We start from the raw sequence: 21,796 nt of genomic DNA on the forward strand, positions 1-21,796 counted from the left end.
CAAGACCCTGCCCCCATTCCTGCCTCAGTTGCCCCCTAAACGTGTCCTGCTGCCTTGGGACAATGGCACTTATTGTTATGTACAGTGGGGCCTTGACTTACGAGTTTAATTTCGTCCGAGACCGAGCTCGTTAACTCAAATTATTCTATCAACTCAATGCAGAAAATCGGCGGAGAGACAGCTGGTATCTCAAAAAACTCGTTAGTCGGGACACTCGTAAGTCAAGGCCCTACTGAGCCCATCCTCCAGTGAGGTTGGTACTGCCCCCATTTTACAGCTGAGCAGACTGAGGTTCTTGTCCCAAGGTTCCTAGCTGGTTAAGTGGTAGAGACCAAGTTAGAAAGCAGACCGGACACCAGATCTCCAAAGCCCCCATGTGCTCTCCTGCTGTGTTAGAGGGACCGCCTGGAGACCCAGAAATGCTGGCCCCTGCCCCCACCTGAATCCCTATGGCTGCTTGGAGCCCAGAGGCTCAGTACAGGCTGAGAAAACGTGACAGCCTGGGAAGTGTCTGCTGTGAAGCTAGAGCAGGATGTGGGCAGGGTGGCGAGTGGCTGGGGCAGTGCAGTGGTGGTAGCAGGGGTCAGCGGTGGGGCCGCAGGACTGAGCAAGAATATCTCGTTTTAGACACTTTGACATATTGTTTGTTTGGCCACATCAGTGCTGCCCTCTGAGTGGAGGCTTCCACCCAGAGCAGTGAGGCATGTGGTATGATTGCTGGGGCTCCAGAAACTTCCTTGCCTCCTGCTCCAGCTGAAAGGACTTCCCAGGAAGCACTGGGGTGGGGCTGGGGCACAAGGCCTCCAGCACAACTTGATGGCCCTAGAGTCTGCACCTGAACCCCAGCCGCAGAGGACAGCAGCCAACAGAGGTGTGTAGGCTCAGAAGGTGGCCATGTGTGGGCCCTAAATGGGGACACCAATGTCCCTGGAGGATGTGCTAAATAAAGTACATGACAATGTGTGGCCTTTATTCATCCCGAGCCTCAGTTTCCCATTTCACAGGGCAGCTGTGAGGACTGAGGGAGAGGCTGCATGCAGCAGGTCTAGTTTGGCGCCAGGCCTCGGGCTGGCCCGTCACCTGCCTGGTGTGCCTGTGCCCAGGCCAGGAGGCCCGCAGCGGCTGGGGGCAGGTTCCCCGGGCGAGCAGCAGCCTGTTTCTCTTGGCTGCCGTGAGCGGATGAGCACAGCGTGCTGCGGTTGCTAAAAAAAAACACACGAGCTGCTGCCTCCAGCCCCACAAATAGAAGTGGAAGTGTGGCTTCAGGTCTGGGAAGCCCCACTGCTCCTGGGGTGGCGGTGGGGTCACCCTTCAAGAGGCTGAGCCCACTCCCTTCCTGTGCCCCCCATTCCAGCCCACGGACTCCAAAGGCTCTGGGTCTCCTGCGCTGGGCTCCCCGCCTCTGTCTGAATTGACACGGAACTTGGGGAATGACTGCTCCAGGGAGCAGAAGCCAAGGGTCCCTCCTCTGACTAACCCCCCACCCCTACCCCTCACAGACTCAGGCCTTGCTGGGCATCTCCCGTCCCCTCCCGGCTCTCAGCATGTCATGCTGAGCTCCTGGCTCACAGGTTCCATGCCAGGCTGTGAGCTGAGGACAGGGCAGTGCCTGGCACGGGCTACTCAAGAGGCACTTGCAGGACGGACAGACATTTGGATGAACAGACTACAAAGAGGGAAGGTGGGAAGTCTGAATGACTGAAGGGATCTCCCTGTCCCTATAACATCTGGGTCATCCCCAGCTGACAGTATGGGATACGGGTTTTTTGGTTGATCGAGGATATCTTTCCATTGATTTTCAGAGTGGAAGGAGGGGGAGAGGCAGAAACAGCGATGTGAGAGACACATCAGTTGGATGCCTCTTGCAGGTGCCCCAACTGGGGGCAGTGATTGAGCCTGCAACCGAGGTACATGCCCTTGACGAGAATCGGACCCACAACCTTCAGTCCACTGAGCCCAGCCCTAGTTGGGCTGCTTGTGCATGCAGTCTGCTTTTGCCCAGAATCTTCAGGGTCCTTACAGCTCACAGGGTCCCTCTCACTTCCTTTTAAAGCAGGGGTGGGGAAGCTGTTTTTCTGCCAGGGGCCATTTGGATATTTATAACATCTTTCGCGGCCATACACAATTATCAACTTAAAAATGAGCCTGCTATATTTGGTCAAACAATTAACTCACCCCTAATGCCTTGGCAGGGCCGGACCAAATGATTTCTTGGGCCTTCTATGGCCCACAGGCCGAACGTTCCCCACCACTATTTTAAAGCAAGGAACCTAAAGACCAGGGAAGCAAGGGGCTTGCTCAAAGTCACACAGCGAGCCAGGGAACCCACCGGAAGCAGCCCCCGACGCCGGCTGCAGTCACACACATCCCCGCAGCCCGCAGCCTTCCTGGGCCAGCAGGAGACTCAGCTCCAGATGGTGTCTCTGGGACCCCGGGGCCTTGCAGGAAATAGGGTTGTTTCATTTAGAAGGAAGGACCTTCCAACTAGACTGTCTTGGAGACATCACAAGTCAGGAGGAGCTCTGCTCGGGTGGGGGCGGGGGGGGGAGTAGCGGGGGTAGGGGAGCAGCTGGGAGGGTATGTCCACGGGATGCTGGAAGGCTCCAGCAGGTGAGGAGTGGAAGTGCCACTTTTGTCCCCTCGGCAGCATGGCAGGTGAGGATTGCCCCTCTGCCCTTCAGTGTCCCTGCCACAGGAGCGCCCCCTGCCCAAGCGTCCCTCCGTTGCTGCACAGAAGCTGGGGAGTCGGATGTGCAGGGCTCTGAAAACCAGCGGGCTGGGCTGTCCTCCAGCACATCTCAATAGCAGCTAAGGAAGGGGCTCGGTGGCCAAGTTCAGACGGGGGAACACCAGGTTAGACAAAGTGAAACTGGTTGCTTAAAGCAGGGCTTCCCATCATCTGCTAGGAGCAGAAATGGCGGGCAGCCTTCCCCAGACCACTGAACAGGAACTCTCTCCTGCAGAGCAGCGTGGAGGTACTAACCCCTCCCGCTCAGCTCAGCACCACTGGCTCTCTCAGCCGCAGCCTCTAAGCCACTCCCGGGTCCTGGACCCCAGGCTCCCGTTAAGAGAAACTGCTAACAGCAGGGGGAAGTGCGCTGCAGCTGGGAGTGGCAGGGGGCCCAGTGCAGGTCTCTGGCCTCTCCAGGAACAAGCTGCAACTGGCGCTTTGCTTCCTGGGAGCAGCGTCTGGGGAAAGGGAGAAGCAAGGCCGAGGCCGGACCTCCGGGGCGGGGCTGCAGCACAGTTGTGTTATGAGAGCTGAGTGCAGCAGGAGGAAGTTGTGAGCAGCCAGGGCTCCTGGCAGGCCCGGAGCAAGCAGAGCGAGGGCTGCTCCTTTCCAGCTGGGACGGCTCTGCGCCCACCGGCCACAGCCCTGAGCCCTCTCTGGTGACTCAGCACTGGCCACAGGCCCGTAAGCAGGGCCTCTTCCTGTGCAGGGCTCAGGGATGGTGGGGAGAGGAACCATGGCCTGAGCGCCAAATGCAGAGGCCGAGAGGCCTGCAGGGTAGCCCTGGGACCCCTTCTGTCTCCGTTTCCCTTCACCTCAGAAGGGCTACGAGAGCTGGTCCAGGAAAAAGGACATTTTATTTCCATAAATACTCCTGCTCTCACTCACACACTGACCACTCCTGCCCATAAACGGATGGACAGAGGCGAGACACCCACAGGAGGCCCAGCAGAGGCCCAGGAATGAAGGGGACCCTGGGAACCAGTGCAGGCCCTCCCTGGGCCAGAGTCCTGGGGCCCCCAGTGGGGCCACCTGCCTCTGGCATTACCCTTGGGCCAGCAGTTGCACGGCCCCACAGCTCCTCAGGAGGCCTGAGAGCAAAGGGGCCAGGCCTGTAGAGGGAGACCCCCAGGAAGAGGAGGAGACAGGTAGGGCTCCCCCAACTGGGCCCCCTGAGATGGTGACCACAGGGCCACTCAGAAATAAAAGCTGAGTCAAACCACACACCAGAGAGTGCAAACAGCTGGGGGTGCAGGCCTCACCTCCCACAGTTACCCAGATCCTATGGAGGAGGCCTGAGCTGGTTCCTGGCTCCAGCGTGGCTCCCAGTTATGGCTGGGCCTTCCCATAAGGCATAAGAGATGGGCGGGGATGACCCCACCTCAGGCTGGGGTCGGGCTGGCCCTGAGGTCCCGGCCCCTGCCCGGCAGCCATGCTTCACCCAAGGACCCCAAGTCCTTCCAGGGCCACAGCCCTCCCCTGCGGCAGGCTCCCACCTGTGGTGAAGTCCCCAGCAGTGCAAACCCAGGCCCAGCCTCCTGCTGGGTTTGGCTCAGCAGGGGAGGGGTTACGGAGGGAGGGGGGCACAGGGGTGAGGGATGAAGCACCAGGCACAGGGGATATGGCCATGGGGACAAAGGGTGTCCTCGGCCACCACAGCCTCCTGCCCAGGCTAGCCAATGGCCAGTCCCGTTGCCCCCTCCTCTTCTCCCCTCCCTCTCTGTTCTAGAGGCTCCCCCAGGTCTCGGGCGGGGGGAACTGGTCCACATCCCCCATCTCGTTGTAGGTCTGGTCGCCCATGGTGAAGAGGAGCTTGTAGCGGAGGCGAACCTTCTCCTGGGGCAGAGACGGTGAAGGCAGAGGGTCAGAGGTGGAGAGGAGGCTGCCCCCACCCCACAGCAGTGCCCCATCCCAGCTGGGCCCTCACCTTCTGGGGGTTGGCAAGGAGCAGGACCTGGGTGATAGCTGAGGGGTGGACGAGGGGGTTGAACGCCGGCAGCTCTGTGCCTGAGGGTGGCTGCAGCTTCACTTTCATGACCTGTGGACAGGAGGGCACAACGGGCACAGCTAGCCCTGGCTTCTCTTCTCCATCCTGAGAAGCCAAGGCCAGCCTGACCGCCAGCTCCTTTTCGGGGGGTCCTGGGGCTCTGTCCTTTGGTTCCTTTTTACCCCGAGTCCCCACTCCCAGCTGGCCCCCGTCTAGCCTGGAGTCACGCGGCCTTGAGAGGAGGGAGGTATGACAGTGTCACCTTGGGGACAGCTGACTGGAAAACGATGTTGCGGATGGGCTGGGGGGCGGTGCTCAGCATGGAAACCACCACCACCAGCACGTCGGAGCGCCCAGGCAGCGGGTCTCGGGCGAAGTGGAAGAGGACCCGGAAGCCATGCTGGTCGTACACGGTCACCGGCAAGATGCTGCCTGCAGGGGAGAGGAGCAGAGAGCAATGGGTGGTGCTGGGCCAAGCCCAAGCACACCCGACCAGCTCACTCAGGTCTTTGCTGCTCAGCTGGGAATGAACGAATGAACCCACAAACTTAGGTCCTCGCCTCGACCCTGGGCAGCAGTGCAGCCAAGGGTACAGACTGACGCCCAGGAAGGCAGGTGAACGTGCAGTGTCATGGCGGAGGCAAGACACCCAGCCGGGAACGGAGCCCCATGCAGGGCTCTGCCAGTCCGTGCACGGCTACTGGCTGGCATGCTGGGGTGAAGTGGGGTCCTGTCTCACTGTGTGATCCTGGTCTAGTCACTCCACTGCTCAGGGCCTCCCTACTGGTAAGATGGGGCATCACTACCTACCTCCCGGGACACAGGAAGTGTGACGCCCTTGGTCACGGATGGACGAGGCTGAGAAGGCTGGGCGTCTATCTGTCTGTGCAGGGCCTGTGCTGCTGGGGGCCCCCTATTGCTCCCGGGCGGGAGATGCCCAGACCCAGACCTGGATCTTTATCTCAGTGTGGTTTTGTGATCTTGGGGAGACCCCAAACCTTGTCCCGGGGGCCAGCCATCGGAGTCTGCTGCCTGGGTGAGCCTGGAGTTTATATGGCTGTTCTGGGCCACTCTGGGATGGATGAGGAGACGGCTGTGCAGGGTCCTGCCCAGAGCTCCTCGCTGAGCCAGGCAGGGCAGAAAGGACTGGGCAGAAAGGCCCACTTTCCCACCTGTCCCCCAGAAAGCGCTCCTGGAGAGGCGACGCGGTGGGTGGTGCTGCTGGGCCGCAAGCTGACCTAGCCCGGCCGGCACCCGCAAGTGCCCCCGCCCTACTCACTGGGTTTGATGGACTCCAGGGGCACAATGATGTTGGCCAGCGAGAGCTCAGTCTGTGTGGGCTGCTGCAGAGGCCCCAGGGGCTCAGGGACCGTGCTGTGGAGGCTGGCGGCACTGGCGCTGGGTGAGCTGCCGCTGCTTTTATTCTGCAGGTCCCGGAGCGTGAGCCGGGGGGCGGGCTGCTGCTTCTCCCTGATTGGAGGGCAGTGCATTGAGAGGTGACTCTTCGGTGACCAAGAGACCGGGGGCCTAGGGAAGGTGGGCTTCCTGACCATCCCTGACACCTCCCTGTCTCTCTGGCCCTGGTTTCCTCACCTTAAAATGGGCAGCTCTCCCAGCCCTCCCCTGTCCCTGGGGTTGTGTCCTCCTCACTGTTGGCCCTCCATCTTTCTCAGGTGCTGGGACGCCTGAGTGGGGCACAGGTCCCCTTTCTCTTATAAACTCCATGCCCTGGGACGGGCCCAGCACCACCCTTGCACCCAGTGCAGTGCTTGGCACAAGGCGGTGCTCTGCAGCCACTGCTCACAGGAACGCACTGGCACTGGGCCTCTCCCTGCCGGGTCTGGTTGTGGGACAGAGAGGGCTCCCCCCATGCCAGCCAGGGTGTGCCCTCACCACCGCACTTGTTGGGACTCCGGGGGCAGTGACTGCTGTAGCAGGGTCTTCCCCAGGAGGTCCAGGTCATCCAGACCACTGCTCGCTGGCAGGGATGTCTGAACGGGGTGCCAACTGTCCGTGCTGGGTGCTGGAGCGGGGGCGGGGGGTTCAGCGCCATTAGATGACTGTCGGGCATACAAACGACGCAGGTGGGTGAGGTGGTGCTGAAAAGGAGGCCCCCTCCCCTTCCTGCAGGTGACGTCTGGGGAAGAAGCAGCAGGGATGGGGACCACCTTCCTGCCAGGCCTGACCCCTCTCACTGCAGGGTCACTAGTGGGTCAGGCCTGGCAGGCCTGGTCTGGGTTCTACTCTAGAAACCTTCACATTCCAGGGACCTCAAAATCACCCTCAAGAGAACAGGAATAAGGAGCCTCCACCTCAACCCAAGGGAGGCCCAAGGCTGAGACTGGCAGGGAGGGGAACCGGAGGTAAGAGGACCGCCTGCCGTTCTCCACCCAGGGATGGAAGCCTCAGGCCCTGGGCTGTCCCTCCCGCTCATCTCCTCTCATTGCTCTCCTGGCTGCCTGACCCAGGTGCTCTGCTGCCAGGATGGGCCAGGCTAGTTCCGGGCCCTCCTACCTGGAAGCTGTTCCATCCAGCACCCTCCAAGCTTGGGCCTGAAGGTGGTGTGGGGTCACTCAGGCCTGCGGGGAAGCAAGAGAGGGAGATAAAGGAGTTGGATCCCTGAGCAGAGGCAAGAGAAATGGGGCTCCGGTGTGATAGGTTGGGGTCCCTGGCTCCTACCCTCCCCCCTGCACTCCTTCCTCCGAGAGGCTCAGCTCAAAGGGGAAAAGCCCACGTCAGCACTCTCACAGGGAGCCAGCCACAGAGCAGAAGGAGAAGCTAACATCCCGACAGCCCGTTCCCGGCCACACATGCTTCCTCTGCTGCTGCTCAGAAGCCCAGCCAACTACAGATGTCAGGACTTCCATCTGCACCACCAGCTGGCGGCTGCTGCTGGTGGTGGGGAGCAGTGCAGGAGGTGGGAGACACCAAGTGGGGTTCCTGACCTCAAGGTCCAGATGGCCAGGGGGCAGCACCCTGCCGACCGACTGGAGGGATGCCCTCTGAGTGTCCGAAGGGCGCTGTGGGACAGTGAACGGGGCCCGGGGCCCTGGGCCTAGCCCAGAGTCGAAGCGGCCGGGGCAAGGTGCTGGCTGGGCAGGAGTGGCCCCATGTACACAATGCAGGTGGGCTGGGGCAGACTGTGAAGACCCCATCCGCCTTGGCAATGCCAACAAAGCTGGCTCGCTGGTCCAGAGAGCTGTGGGCGCTGTGAAGGCTGCTGATCGGTAGAAGGCAGCAGGTCACCCATCAGTCTGACCTCTGCCTGCCCTGGAGCCCACTCTGGCCAGGTTCACCCAGACTTCACCGACAGAAGACAAGTTATCCTGTTTCTAGCAAATCCTGAATAAGTGAGGGCCGGCCTGTGACAGGCAAAGGCAAGCGCAGGAAGCTGTGGCTATCGGCTCCCTTCCGCAGGCCACACCTCTGACACCACGGTGGTAACTGGTAACGTTTCCTACACCCCCTGATGTGTCAGGCACTTCTGCCCTGGGTCTCACTTAATGCTTAAACCAGCTTACAAGGCAGGGACGTGGTTCTCATCCCTCTTTTAGAGATGAGAAAACAGGTGCTCAGAGGGGCTAAATAATCTGTCCAAGGCCACAGAGCTGGAAAGTGGCCGAGTCTAGATTTGGCCAGAGCATGGTCTACTGGCTGGACTTTGAGTACAGCTCTGCCACTTCGCTGTGTGACCCCTCACTGGTGACAACCGCCCTGTGCCCACACAGCAGCACCCACATCGGAGGACTGTTCTAATAAATGCGACGCACGCCGTCTGACACACAGGAAGTGCCCACTGCCTAGCCTGCCCCCCCCACTTCCTGCTGCAGAACCGTTTAGGAAAAGCCCCCTTTGTGGTCCCAGAGCTGGGCGGGGGCCGCCCTGGCACTGCTGGTTCCTGTTCCCACATTTCCTTTGCCTTCGAGAAGAAACCAGAGGAAGCTGGAGGCTCAGGCCTCTGCTGAAGCGACGAGGGGACAGGAAGTGCACAGCACACCTCGCTTCTCCAGAGGTGGCTTGGCCACAGCATTCACTGGGGGTTCGGCCACCCACAAGCGGGCCCATCAGTGGCTGTCGCCCTGGCTTTCTTACCACTGCCGCCCACCTCGCTCTGTGAGACAGGGCAGGGCCTCTGGCTCTGAATGAGGAGGGGCAGGTGGGTGTGTAAGCGATCCTGTGGGCAGACCCTCCCAGGAAGGGTACGCTGACATGCCCAGAGAGGGGAACTGAACCTGGCCCACTGTCCCCCTTGTCTCACTCCTCACCCAAGTCCCCATTCCCCTTCCTGGCTGGGGAGCTCCACAGCGCTCAGGGGAGGACTCGCACGCTGACCTGACCAGGCTCTGCAAGCAGCTCGTGCACGGGCACCAGCCCCGCCTGCAGCTGCGCCCGCCCCCTCCGGGCCCGGCCCATCCTCACCCAGAGACATGAGCTCATCATCAAGCAGGGAAACGGAGGCGCTGGGCTGCTCGGGGCTGCCCTGGGTGACGGGGCAGGTGGGCACGGCTGGGTAGGTGGTGCCTGAAGGAGGGAGATCCAGGCCTGAGAGGTCCAACAGGGCCGAGGTACTCCCTGGGTGGGAAAGGAGAGTCAGGCAAGTCCTGGGGAGGACGCTCAGGTTCTCAGAGTCCATGGGGTTGAGGGGCAGCTGTCCCCCCCCCCCGGCATGACTCCCCTGCTCCCCCCTCCTTGGCCACACGGCCCCTGCCCCTAAATCTGCCCCCCAAGCCCTTTCCTCAGCACATGCTATTCCTTCTGTCTGGAACAGATTGCTTCTACTTGGTGAACTGCCTCCCACCCTTAAGGCCCTGCTTAAACTCTACTGCTTCTGCATAGTGCCTCCCCCTCCCCTCTTCTGTGGGTCCCAGAGCTGGCGTTTTACCCTCATTGAATCAGCCTGTTTGTGTGTCAGACCCTCCTACCACTTCTGATGATGAGACTAAGCCTTGGGGTGTCATCCAGCTCTGCACAGAGGTGCCCGAGTTGTCAAAAGGTCTTCCTCCTTCTGCCTGTCCTCGCCAAACCCCCGGCTCCCTCCCGCTTCGTCCCACATTCAGACGTCCACACCCCACAGCTGCAGGCGTGGCACAGACTCTCTCCCTGGGGGCCTTCCCCATCTTCAGGGGCCAGGTCACCCTGGTGGTCACTGCTAGCGGCTCTGGGACCAGTGCACCACCCCAGACGCTGCCCCCTCCAGCCTGGGGGCCCCCCTCCCAATCTCCTGCGCCTCCTCACCAGGGAGGGAGCCGGCAGCAGCATCTCCGTTGACCTCCTCGCCCCGCACCAGCTGCTTGTAGAGGTTGATCACCTGGGTGAGGTTGTCGTTGGCCTGCAGGATCTCCGCTGCAATGGGCAGAAAGGGAGAGGCCAGTGTGAAGGAATGTGGGGCCTCTGTGGGGAGATGAGCAGCCCTCGTGAGGGAGTGGGGCGGCAGGCATCCCATCTCATCTACCCAGACTCAGGCCCTCGGTCACCCTTGTCCACTGCTCCCTCCACACTGCCCTGTGCAGCCCCTGCACTCAGTGCATGGCCCCGCTCCAGGCCTCCACATGGCTCTGCTGTCGATACCCCAGATCTCTGCGTGCTTCCTGCCTTCCTGCCTTCAGGTCTTCACCCAGGTCACTGGGGAGGCCTCCTCTAACCCCACTTGTTTTTCTCCATGCCACTGCTCATGTGGGCTTACTGTCTGTCTCCTCTCATTAGGCTACCAGCTCCATGAGGTGGTGTGTCCATTTTGATCACTGCCACATCCCTGAGGGCCAAGAGCAGTGGCTGGCACACAGTAGGCCCTTGTCGGTATCACCTCCTGGGGAGCCAGGGCATCGAGGGATCTGGACAGTGAGCCTCTTGGTGGAGACCAGGTCCCCGGCCCATGGGAGGCGCTAAGTGAGCTCCCGCTGAGTGAGGCGCTGAGATGATACCCAGACCGCCGCTCAAGAGGCCCTGCTGATGTGGTGGCAGAGAACAGGATGAGAACCTGATACGTGGCCCTAGCAGAAGCCACAGGCTCAGCTCTGGAACTGCCCAGCCTGTGGGATCCGCTCTCAGTTTGCAGCCCTTACCAGGGAGGCAGTGTCTGCACGGAGAACCCTGCTCCACCCTGGTTCTGCCTCTGTTCTGTGATCTGGGCAAGTCACACCCCCCCGCCCCCGCAACCCCCACCCTCGGCCCCAGCGCTAGCTGTGAGATGGCAGCAATTTTCCCTCCTGTGCAGCTTGTGGGCAGTAAATGAGGTGTCTGTGAAGGAGCTTGGCCCAGGGTCTCTCCAGGATATCAGATCAGCTCCCAGCTTCCTTCTTCCTCAGCTAGGAGAAACCCAAGGTCAATGCTGGAGAAAGGGGCCCCCTGGTGGTAGCTCCTGCTAACTGCAGGTACTCAGCAGGCCCTGGGAGAGGTGGGGGAAGTAGATAGAGCAATGAGCCAGCTCTGCCTGGGGCTCACCTAAGGCCTCGTCATTGTCCTCTGTGTCACTGGCCAGTCGGAAGAGTGTGGGTCGCATCCGCTCACAGCGCTGGTATAGTTCCTGGGGGCAGTAGGGTGGGCAGGTCAGGGCTGCAGGCTGGCTGAGTGGACTGGGACAGGGTGGAGACAGGCACACCTTCATAAGGTCCTCACTGCTCTGGGCTGCAGCACCGCCCTGGCTGTGGCTCATCACCATCTCCGTCAGCAGTTTCACATTGTTGTTCACCTCCTCAATGGCACTCACCCGCTTCGAGATCTTCTCCATCCGCTTCTGGTCCTAGGGAGGCATCGGCAAACGCCCCTGAGCGCTGGGTCAGGCCCAGCTCCGAGCCAAGCACTGCCCACACCACTGTTCCCAGGGCTTGCTGGCTGGGAGTCAAGGGAGACACTGCTAAGAGCCCCTCATCCCCGGAGCAGGGGACTCTGGTCCAAGAAGCCCTCAGCCAACCCTCCTCGTTTCCTCTCCTCCTGCCAGTGCCCCCTGGACCCAGGTGTCTGCATGGCCCCCTAAGAACTTCCTGGGCCCTCAGCCAGTCTCCAGGGATGGCCCAGAAATCTGGGTCTCTAACACACTTGCCAGGTGATTCTGGAGGACCAGGGCCCAGACCTACTACACCTGTGCTTCTACATGAGTCTTGCCTTCCTCATGTTTGTCTCTTGAAAGGAGGTTCCGGTACTTGAGAGTGAAAGACCTCTGCACTCATCAAGTGCAGTCTGGAACCCAGTGCAGTGACCCCTGCCAATGTCGTTAGTCCTGGCAAATGGATGGGCACTCATCCTTGAAAGGCGCTGCAGGAAGTGCCCCTGATACCCAGGCCAACTCTCCTTACTACGCATGTTCCTCCCTTGTGGCATGAAAGGAGGGCTTGTGCCGTGCGGTCTTCGGATACGTCACTCTCCTTGCGAGGGGCCGCCCTGCACTTGCTCTTGGCTGTCAGAGCAGCCTGACTTTAAGAGACAACCCAGAACTTCTGCCCTCTGGGTCTCCAGACTGCAGACTTTTTTGAGAACTTGTCTTTATCAATAAAAAAAATGTTTCAGCATGCACCCATGATACATGTATACAGATGGTCCCCAACTTATAATGGTTCAGCTTACAACTTTTTTACTTTATGATGGTGTGAAAACGATATGCATAAATTTCATGGCAGTCAAAAATAGGCTTTGTGTTAGATGGATTCTGCCCAACTGTAGGCTAATGTGTGTTGTGAGCATATTTAACCCTTTGAGTGCTAACCAATATCTTTGGAACTATGCTAAAATTGCCAAGGCATTTTTGCTGATTTTACAGCAGTTTAGGGAAAAAATTATGAATCGCAAGTAAATGAAGTTACATATTCAATATCTCCCACAAAATCGTCATCTTCACAGCAAGAATTGACATATTTAGCGATATCATCACTAATAAAAGCAGACTTAGAACTGGACATTGCAGGAGGAGTGCGATAGCGCTCCCGGCACTTTTGGTGAAGACAGGAGGAGCGCAGTCGTGCTCCCCAGCACTCTAGGGATTAAGGTAGGCTAGGCTAAGCTATAATGTTTGGTAGCTTAGGGATATTAAACACTTTTTTGATTTAAAACATTTTCAACTGCCGAAACTGGTTTGGCTCAGTGGATAGAGCGTCGGTCTGTGGACTGAAAGGTCCCAGGTTCGCTTCCGGTCAAGAGCATGTACCTGGGTTGCGGACACATCCCCAGTACGAGATGTGCAGGAGGCAGCTGATCGATGTTTCTCTCTCATCGATGTTTCTAACTCTCTATCTCTCTCCCTTCCTCTCTGTAAAAAAATCAATAAAATATATTTAAAAAAAATAAAACATTTTCAACTTACAATGGATTTACAGGATGTAACCCCACAGTAAGTCAAGGAGCATCTGTATTTATTTATAAATTAAACATACATTATTCTCTCTCTCTCACTCTCTAAATGTAGTAAAGCTCAATTTATTCCTAATTTTTATGGAAAAGGTCCAGGGAAGGTGAACTTTGCTGCTGGGAACTCTTCCCTCTACAGTGGTCCTGGTTCAGCCCACGGAGGTCCTGCAGTCAATCAGCTCCTCTGCTGTGACAGCCCTCCAGCTGGGTCACTACAGAACCCTCCTCTGCACATGCACCCCACCTCGCAGCCCCGCTGAACATCTTCACACCCCTCCTCCCCATGCTCCGGCTCGGCCATCACCTCTTGCACCATCTCCTTGATGAGTTTGTTGGCCGCTCGGAGGTCCTCCGGGTGGGAGCTCTTCAGCAGGCGGGCCAGCATCTGCGAAGACAGGAGGGCGTGACCACGATGGCAGGGAGTGGGCCTGGGGTCACGTGCTGGCTCCCCACTTCCTGGCTGTGGGATGTCACCTAAGCTCCCATGAAATGGCAAGAATCTACTGACACCTGATGGGGTGGCCACAGGACAACTGAGACACTGCGCGTAAGTGCTCCCCACAGTTCCCGGCAGAAATAAGTTCTCAACAAATGGCCCAAAGCATCCTATTACTGCTGTTAGCGAGCCTTTCTGGAACAGTATACAAGAAGCTTAGCTGTGGTTACCGTCTGGGGCTGGGCGAGGTAGGCAGGAGCTTTTCCTGTGCATCTTACCTCCTGTGCAGTTTCATTTCTTGCCCATGAACACATGCTTCTTTTACAAACAACGAATGAAATTACGTTCAAAGGGTGAACGACAAAAAGACATGCAAACTCCTGGGCAACCTATGAAATGCCCTCAAACCAACCCCACGGACACCAGACACTCGTGTTTACTGAAAGCAGGGCACCGTACGGGGAGTACCCAGCAGCAGGAAGTGCCTGAGAAACAGTGCCTGTCACCCACCACAGGGATGCTCATCTTCAGCCTCTGCTTCACGGGCAGGGCAGCCAGGGGCTGGAATTCACTTACCCCCAAGTGGGCCCTAGAGCCCTCGTCTACCCCTCCTTGGAGCCTCACCTTGGATTTCTCCTCATCTTCGAAGATTACATTCTTGGACCGAGGAGGAGGATGGGGAAAGATGGCATCATCTGGAAGCTTGGGGTCGGACTTCACTATCCCTAGAGTAGACGGGTGGTGGGAAGGCTGTCGGAAGGGCCCAGGCCCAGGGGCAGGGGTGTGATGGGGCCGTGGCCAGGTAAGCACAGAAAGGACGGTGGAGGGAGTCTTTCTCCAGCATGCTGCCTCTAGACCAGTGGTTCTCAACCTTCTGGCCCTTTAAATACAGTTCCTCATGTTGTGACCCAACCATAAAATTATTTTCGTTGCTACTTCATAACTGTAATGTTGCTACTGTTATGAATCATAATGTAAATATCTGATAGGCAGGATGGTCTTAGGCGACCCCTGTGAAAGAGTCGTTTGACCGCCAAAGGGGTCACAACCCACAGGTTGAGAACCGCTGCACTAGGCTTTGGTGGGCCAAGGCCTGCTCCTATCACGTTGAATTGCACGGGGGAGAGTGGGCACCCATATTTTGAGGCCACTCCGTGGGAGCCACTCTCTGAAGGGAAGCCTGACCCAAACCCACCTTCTCTCCACCCAGGCTAGCCTCAGGCAGGACAACAAAAAGGCTCACTGGCTGTGTTCTGGGGAGTTAAAGGGCAGACCCAAGACCTTGCTGCCAGAGCTCCCAAGTAGCGGGCGCCCAGGAGGGGAGGAGTGGCCTCACCCTGCTTCTTGAGCATCTGGTAGGCCTCGGCAATCTTCACCTCCTCGGGCAGGCCGACCGTCCAGCTGTAGAGCAGCTCCACGATCTTGTTCTTCACCTTCTCTGATGTCCGAGAGCCCAGATACTTCAAAGACCAAGGGGAGGGGAAGCCCTTGACGTTGGCTGGCTGTCTCCTCCGAACTCCCTCGGAAAGCTGGCCTCTAAGGCCCTCACATCCCCCCCAAGCAGCCTGGCACAGGCGGACCTCACCTGCTAGCTCTGTCACTCGCTAGCTGTGCTAACGCTGCACGCCTCAGTTTCCCCACAATGAGGATGCAGAGCTTAAATGGCTAAGGCAGAGCCCAGTACCTGCTCATGTAAGGTTTAACTCTGTGACCTCAGGAAGGAGCCGCCACCGGGCTGACGAGGGCAGGGGCAGCTGCGGACACGCTTGGCCCTGGACCCCTCAGCCCCCCAACAGTACACTAGGCTAAGGGAACTGGCTCTCACATGAGTCACCTTCTGGGAGGAGAACAGGGGGGCCAGCCGGATCATTTAGCCACTCAGGACAGCAGGTCTGAGTGAGGAAGGGCGAAGGGGGTAGGGGCACCAAACATGTTCATGACCCATGGGAGGACTCCTCGGGCAAGCTGGGGGCGTGGCCCATCTGGAGCCAGCAGGCTCCATCACTCAGGTTTGGGGTCTCAGCATCCTAGGCCTCAAGGGAGCCACTCCTGTGACGTGGGGACAGGTGGGGCGCCATGGCCAGGTCTGGAGGGAGATTTCAGAGCCTGAGCAGCTGGTGCTGGGGCAGCGGTGTGCACGCCCTGCAGCTGTCTGCCCCTAAGTACCAAGCAGCTCCCGGGCCAGCCGCCATGTCAGCGGAAGCACCCTGCCTAGGAATCAGCTGCCCCGGCCTCGCGGTGTGAGGGGAACAGGAGAGAGGGGCTGCGCTCCTGCCGGTGAGATTTCCAATGGGGGCTGAGGCAGGAGGAGGAGCGCGAGCCCCAGGAGGAGGCCCCAGGAGGAGGTGCAGTCCGTCACCCATCAGACGGCACAGGGCTGAGCTTGGGCTGGGAGCACCCACCTTGGGAGACACAACCTTGATGAGCTCGTTGAGAAAGCGGAACTTGCCCACCTCATCGTGGAACCTCTTGCCGCAGCTCTTCATGCACGTTTCCAGCACCTGGGGGGAGGCAGCCCAGAAGCCCAGGGTTTTGTAAGGGAGAAAGTGACTTGAGGACAAGAGGGTTCGGAGGTTAAGAGGCCCTGAGACTGATCGCCACCTCCTGGCGTGGCCATCTCGATACCATTTGTAAATTATTTTCTTACTATATTCCTTTGATTGTTTTTTTAAACTTAAATAGACACCATCTACCTTAGCCTTATTCTAAGCTATATGTCTATGAAATCATAGGACTAGTGTGTATTTGAGAAACAAAACAAAAAACTTAATGTGTTAAAAATAAAGACATAACTATTAAAAGAAAACCTGTTTATTACTACCACCTACAATCAGTGTGGGTACATAGTCAGTTGCTATATGACCCCTGCTTGGGGGCTGCAGAGCACCCCGTACTCTTCTGCTATTGGCAAGAAACCTCGGGCCTGAGCCCAGGCATCACTCCTGGTACTCCTGTGTCTGGAGATCACTGATGGGCTGGGCTGGCTCCGCAGTGCACCTGGGAGCTTGCAGATTCTTGCATGCAGGTACTGTAGTTCTGACCCAGCAGCTCTGGGTGGTATGTTTAACCAGCCTCCGGGAGAGCTGATGCACAGCTTGGGTGGGGAACCTCTGGACCAGATGACCCTAGGGGGCTTCCTCCCCACAAGAGACCTACCTGTGCAGGGTCTGGGATAAGAGGCCAGCCCACTGGTTGCTGTGGAACCCTCAGGGGATGGCCCAGACCCCCATTCTAGGCCATCTTGGCACAACGCCCTTGGGCCCTGAAGAGTCTGATGGGACCCCAAAAACCCCAATCTTGGCCTCCCCTGGTCTATCCATGTGGTTGGCGGTACACCAGCACCCTCTTTCCCCTTCTCCTCACCGTCAGGGCCTGAATCGCCTCCCACTCCTGCGGGGACTGGATCTTGTGGGCCAATAGCCGGGTGGCATGTGGAGGCCTGGGTGAGAGGAAGAGACAGAGCTAGAAGAGCCACACGGGGGGCGGGGGGCTGCCTCACTCCCTGAGGCCGTAGCCCTCAGTGGCTCCTGCAGGGCAGATGCAAAGGCCCAGCTCCCTCTCTGGATCAAGGGCAGGGCTGGGGACTGGCGTGATGGGGTAGGGCCAGGCAGGGAGTGCAGGCTGGGACCTTCAAAGGCATGAGCTCAGCCCCTTGGCCAGCCTCACAAGAACTATGATCTGCCGTGTCCTTGGCTCAGCACAGACGCAAGTATGGAGAGATGACACAGCCTTCAAGGGCCCAGGCTGGGAGCAGAACAAGACAATGTACCAGGAGCGATGGGCAGACACAGCTCCCTGGGAACTCAAGGACATTCTAGGGGAAATCGGAGCAGCTTCACGGCGGAGGCGGTGGTCTCGGCTACCAGACCCTAAAAGACCTGTCACTAGTGACAGTAACAGCTACCCCGTACTGAGTGCTTATGGTGTGAGCGGTGCCGCACAAGCACTTTCCTGCCCAAGCTTCACAAGAGCCCTCTGAGGTGGGCGGCACCCGCGCCCCACTTTACAGTTGAAGGAACGGAATCTCAGAAGCATTTAATTACCTGCCCCACTAACAGGGGAGGGGAGTCGCCCCAAGCAGTCGTCACGCTGTCTGCATAGCCTCCCCGAGTGGAGCGCTGCACTGGGGGAGGAGCACACTGAGCTGTGCTCCCCAAACTTCAGCATCACCTGGGAACCCACTAACATACCTACCCTAAGACTCCTGCCCGGCATCTAGTCCAAGTCTAGAGCAGCCCCAAAATGTGCATTTTCACAAGCTCAGGACTACCATTTTCTCTTTGCGAGATCTTGGGGCAACTGCTAAATCCCCATAGCCTCAGTTTCTTCACCTGTAAAATGGGTCCAGCAAGGCTCGCCTCAGAGATGGGCTCCTAAGCAGCACTCAGTACCGAGTGCCCACTACTGTCATTAATTTGTGAGCACATTAGCCCTGGCCGGGTAGCTCAGTTGGTTAGAGCATCATCCCAATGCACCAAGTTCGATTCCTGGTCAGAGCACATATAAGAATCAACCAATGAATGCATAAATAAGTGGAACACCAAATCGTTGATTCTCCCCCCCTCCGCCCCCAAATCAACCACTAAATTAAAAAAATATTTGTGAGAGCATTAAGAATGGAAACGTCTCTGCCCGAAGCTAGCGTCTGCGGTGTGCACAGCAGGCACACAGCGGATTCTGCTGAGTCTGAGCAAAAGAGGGAGAGAGACCACCTACCCCTCAAAGTCCTGGTTGAGTTGCTCACAGAAGCCGTTGATGCTGGCCCAGTTCAGCTCCTTGTTGAGGGGGTTCGTGGCTCTGTCTGTAGGAGAGAGGGCCAGTGTGGCTAGCACAGGATCCCTGCCTCTCACTCCGTCCCAGCAGCGGGATTGGTCAGTAGGGGGCAGGGTGTACGAATGAGCACACAAAAAGGCCAGTTGCCACAACTTCAAGACCCGAGGGCTGATGTTTCAGTCCGGTCCATGGACAGAAGGCAGCCTGTCCACTGGCTTCCCCTTTCGGCTTCTCCCTGAAGGGCCCCGCTTTTAGAGACTGTCCTACTCCCCACGGCCCCGCCCCTACAGCTGTATGACGCCACGCCCACCACTCCTCTGTTCTGCTCCTGGAAATAGTGTCCCCACAATTCTCACGAAATTTATGCTCAGAGGAGACCCAGAAGCAGGAGAAAAATAAACATCTCGTTTCTCCCTCAGGAGTCCGCCTGGCTGGCAAGTGGGCCAAAGGAACTAGGTTCTCAATACACGGAGACAGGGAGGCAAAGGAGCCTGGGAACTGGAGAGGGGACTCAGTTGAGCCCTGGGCCAGGGGAGGCTGCCTGGAAGAGGCAACGCAAGCAGGGGGTGGAGGGAGTTACAGGCTGGGTATGCATGCCTCTGAACAGCCCAGGCTGTGGGAGAAGAGAGCACCGGGCACAGTGTGACGGGCCTTGGTAAGGAGTATGGCTGAGGCATCACCTCCTCAAGTTGGTATTGCTGCCTCGGCTCTTTCTTCTGTGTCCCTCAGCCCTGACCTTCACCATAGGCCCAAGCTGCTACGGCACCACATCCAGCTGCTTGTGTACCTGCCCATCTCCCCTGGTAAACGAATGAATGAGGGCTCAGCTGTAGGCAGGTGGGAATGGTAAGGAGGGGGTGGTAAACAAGGCCTCACCGTCACCTCCCTTAACTCCCACAGCAGTTAAACCACCGCCAAGCGGGTCACAGAGCTTCCCCAGGCCTCCGTTTCCCCATCTGCAGAGCTGGCTGGAAAGACAGACTGGGCTGGGATGACGAAATGCTTCACACGGGACAAAGCTGTGGGGCGGGCGGAGGCAGATCCTCACTTCCCCAGAGCCTGTCTCCCAGCCTGAGCCAGAGCCTGCGCTGTGGAGGGCACACAGCCCAGGAGGTGGGACAGAGCAGGATCTGTGGACAGGAGGCGGCTGGAGACCCAGCCCGCGGCGGCTGCCCACTTGGGCTCCTGTGCTGTGGGAGGCCCGGAGCCCTGGGAGCCTAGTGACTGGCAGCCATTCATTCAATTCATATTTATTCGATAAACACTCTGAGTGCTGGGGCCACAGCAGTGAACAAGACACAATTCCTGCCCTCCTGGAGTTCACAGGCCAGCAAGAGACACTGACTTCTCAGTTAAACACCCCACACAGAATACTGCACGCTGCTGTGAGGTGCTATAAAGAAAACAGCAAGGAGAGGTGGGTGGGGGGGCTACTCTCTGGTACAGCTGAATGAAGCATTTTCTCTCCGGGTATAAATCTCTGTTCCAGGAGCCCTCCAGTCCCTTAGAGAAATGAAGTCCTGCTGACCACCCAGGGTACCAGGAAGAGACACCCCCCATAAGCGTGGTCGTCTACTCCCCCTCCTAGCCCCCCAACATGGCCAGAGGCTGGGGAACACCAGCCTGAGAGAATTGGGCTATTACCCATTCAATGACACCTGCGGGGGGTTGGGAGGGAGGCGAGGGGGGTGGACCCTGAAACAGGAAGTCCCTTCCAGTGTCAGACATGTGAGTCTGAGTGTGGACAGAGAGGCTGGTTCTAGAGACGGGTCCTGAGTCAGAACCCAGCAAGGAGGCTGCGCAATCATGAGCCATCAGCGTTCTCCCCTGCATCCCTCTCCGAGTGAGGGCCTCTGGGTCCCAGGAGATCGGACCAGCTTCTCCGGCCCTGGCCCCTAGCCCCAGGCCTATTACCTCTGGGAGGAAGGAGAGGGCACCTTCCCGGGCAGGAGGCAGGGGGCACCTTCCCGGGCAGGAAGCAGGGGGCACCTTCCCGGGCAGGACGCAGGGAAGAACACCTCCAGGGAGGTGTGACTTTACCCTGTCACTCCAGTGGTGACAAACGTCATCATTTACCCATCGGAGGCTACTTTTAACCTCTAACCAGCCCAAGGGAAGAGCTTGCAATTTTGCTAGGGCACAAAGGGAAAGAAAGAGAGAAAAAAATGTCGGGGGTACCCCCAATTTATTGGGGCCCAGCCTACTGCCCAACCAGGAGTCCGGATTCCCCTCTGTTTCTCAGGCCACACTCTTTGGTCTCCCAGAAAGTTCCCATTGTTGCTAAACCTGACACTGTTTCCTATCATCAGACCGCAGGTCCTTCAGCCTGTCCGTCACATCTGTCAGCCAGGGACCTGCCCATCCCCCCAAGTTGCTGCTGCGACCTGGACACTTGTGGCGTCTGGAGCGGTCTCCATGGCGGCCGAGTGCCTTCTTTCCACTCCCTCCCTCTCCCCCTGCCAGAGGACGTGTGGTTCTGGGGCTAACCTCAGGGGGTCAACCCTGCTCACCCCTCAAAGCTTCCTGCTGTGCCTGAGGCCGAGGTGCTGCGCTGAGCGTAGACCCAGAGGCCTCCCCGAGGCCCTGGCACAGGCATGGGTCCAACACTAGCCCAGGGCGAAGCAGCCCACAGCTTTCTGGGGCAGAGTCCGGGAGCGGGCTTGTGAGAGCCAGGGATGCCAGCACTGCAGGGTAGGGAGCTCGGTGGAGGGCTCAGGAGCCTGGGCAGTAGGAAGCAGTGTCTGAAGATTCGGAGAAAGGGGTGCAGGGGCCTTTGGAGGAAGTTCGGCAACGGCTGGGAAAGGAGCCTTGGGTGGAGGTGCAGAGGCTGAGGGGCTGGGCTGAGGGTAGTGACAGAAAACTTGAAATTACTTCTGGAGTTCGAGATGGGCCCTTTCAAGCCTGTAAGGTTTGGGGGTTTCTTACTGTGTGGCCAGAGCTTGGGGGATCAGATGGATCAGGGGGTCCTCCCTTCCTAGGCGGGGGAACCAGCAAATCTGAGAAGTTGCAAACTCAAGGCAAAGGACAGGGGGGAGTCAGGACGTGCAGGACCAGGGAGTGGAGGGCTCGGGCCCCACAGGGAGCAGGGTCCTTCCCTCCCGGGCCTGAGGTGCAGCCCTGCGCTCGCTTGCTCCCTCCCGGGACCCCAGGAGAGGACTCGGTGGGGAAGTCGGGGCCCGAGTGAGTCGGAGGCTGCTTTCTCCGTCCCGGGGCTGCTGGGAGCCGAGTCGGGCGCAGCTCACTCTTCCCTGAGGGTTGCTGCCCCGGGATCGGATGGGCAGTCCACCCAGTTGGTGGGTCTTCCTTCATCTCAGGGTCGCAGGTACCCACTCGGGGCACCGCCTCTCCCAGGACCGGGGCGGGGCGTGAGGAGGGGGCGCCCCGTACGCGTCCCGGGGGCTGGGAGCCGAGTCGGGCGCAGCTCACTCTTCCCTGAGGGTTGCTGCCCCGGGATCGGATGGGCAGTCCACCCAGTTGGTGGGTCTTCCTTCATCTCAGGGTCGCAGGTACCCACTCGGGGCACCGCCTCTCT

The 21,796-nt window shown here is 58.7% G+C and overlaps 2 protein-coding genes across 4 annotated transcripts in view; both read right to left on the reverse strand.

Moving 5' to 3' along the window:
• The window catches only part of PDXP (pyridoxal phosphatase), a 25,945-nt gene extending 23,438 nt beyond the window's left edge, over window positions 1-2,507 (reverse strand). The window contains exon 1 of one of the 2 annotated variants that reach the window (XM_015559861.1): window positions 2,368-2,507. In XM_015559861.1, coding sequence (XP_015415347.1) covers window positions 2,368-2,463 — 96 coding nt within the window. In that variant the 5' untranslated portion in view covers window positions 2,464-2,507. The remainder of the gene's footprint in view (window positions 1-2,367) is intronic. The other variant, XM_006757447.2, reaches the window with a different exon arrangement.
• A 1,062-nt stretch (window positions 2,508-3,569) lies between these two features.
• Window positions 3,570-21,796, reverse strand: part of GGA1 (golgi-associated, gamma adaptin ear containing, ARF binding protein 1) — a 20,958-nt gene continuing 2,731 nt past the window's right edge. Inside the window, exons 2-18 of one of the 2 annotated variants that reach the window (XM_006757423.2) lie at window positions 18,434-18,437; window positions 18,208-18,292; window positions 16,855-16,930; window positions 15,894-15,992; window positions 14,828-14,951; window positions 14,116-14,216; window positions 13,360-13,440; window positions 11,317-11,457; window positions 11,160-11,241; window positions 9,954-10,061; window positions 9,138-9,290; window positions 7,233-7,297; window positions 6,612-6,778; window positions 5,998-6,188; window positions 4,981-5,150; window positions 4,659-4,769; window positions 3,570-4,567 (exon numbers count right to left, since the gene is read on the reverse strand). In XM_006757423.2, the coding sequence (XP_006757486.1) occupies window positions 4,457-4,567; window positions 4,659-4,769; window positions 4,981-5,150; window positions 5,998-6,188; window positions 6,612-6,778; window positions 7,233-7,297; window positions 9,138-9,290; window positions 9,954-10,061; window positions 11,160-11,241; window positions 11,317-11,457; window positions 13,360-13,440; window positions 14,116-14,216; window positions 14,828-14,951; window positions 15,894-15,992; window positions 16,855-16,930; window positions 18,208-18,292; window positions 18,434-18,437 (1,869 nt within the window). In that variant the 3' untranslated portion in view covers window positions 3,570-4,456. Of the gene's footprint in view, window positions 4,568-4,658; window positions 4,770-4,980; window positions 5,151-5,997; window positions 6,189-6,611; window positions 6,779-7,232; window positions 7,298-9,137; window positions 9,291-9,953; window positions 10,062-11,159; window positions 11,242-11,316; window positions 11,458-13,359; window positions 13,441-14,115; window positions 14,217-14,827; window positions 14,952-15,893; window positions 15,993-16,854; window positions 16,931-18,207; window positions 18,293-18,433; window positions 18,438-20,774; window positions 20,963-21,796 lie in introns of those variants that run through there. The other variant, XM_006757424.2, reaches the window with a different exon arrangement.

The sequence above is a fragment of the Myotis davidii genome, unplaced genomic scaffold (assembly GCF_000327345.1).
Source record: "Myotis davidii unplaced genomic scaffold, ASM32734v1 scaffold514, whole genome shotgun sequence".
Lineage (NCBI taxonomy): Eukaryota > Metazoa > Chordata > Mammalia > Chiroptera > Vespertilionidae > Myotis > Myotis davidii.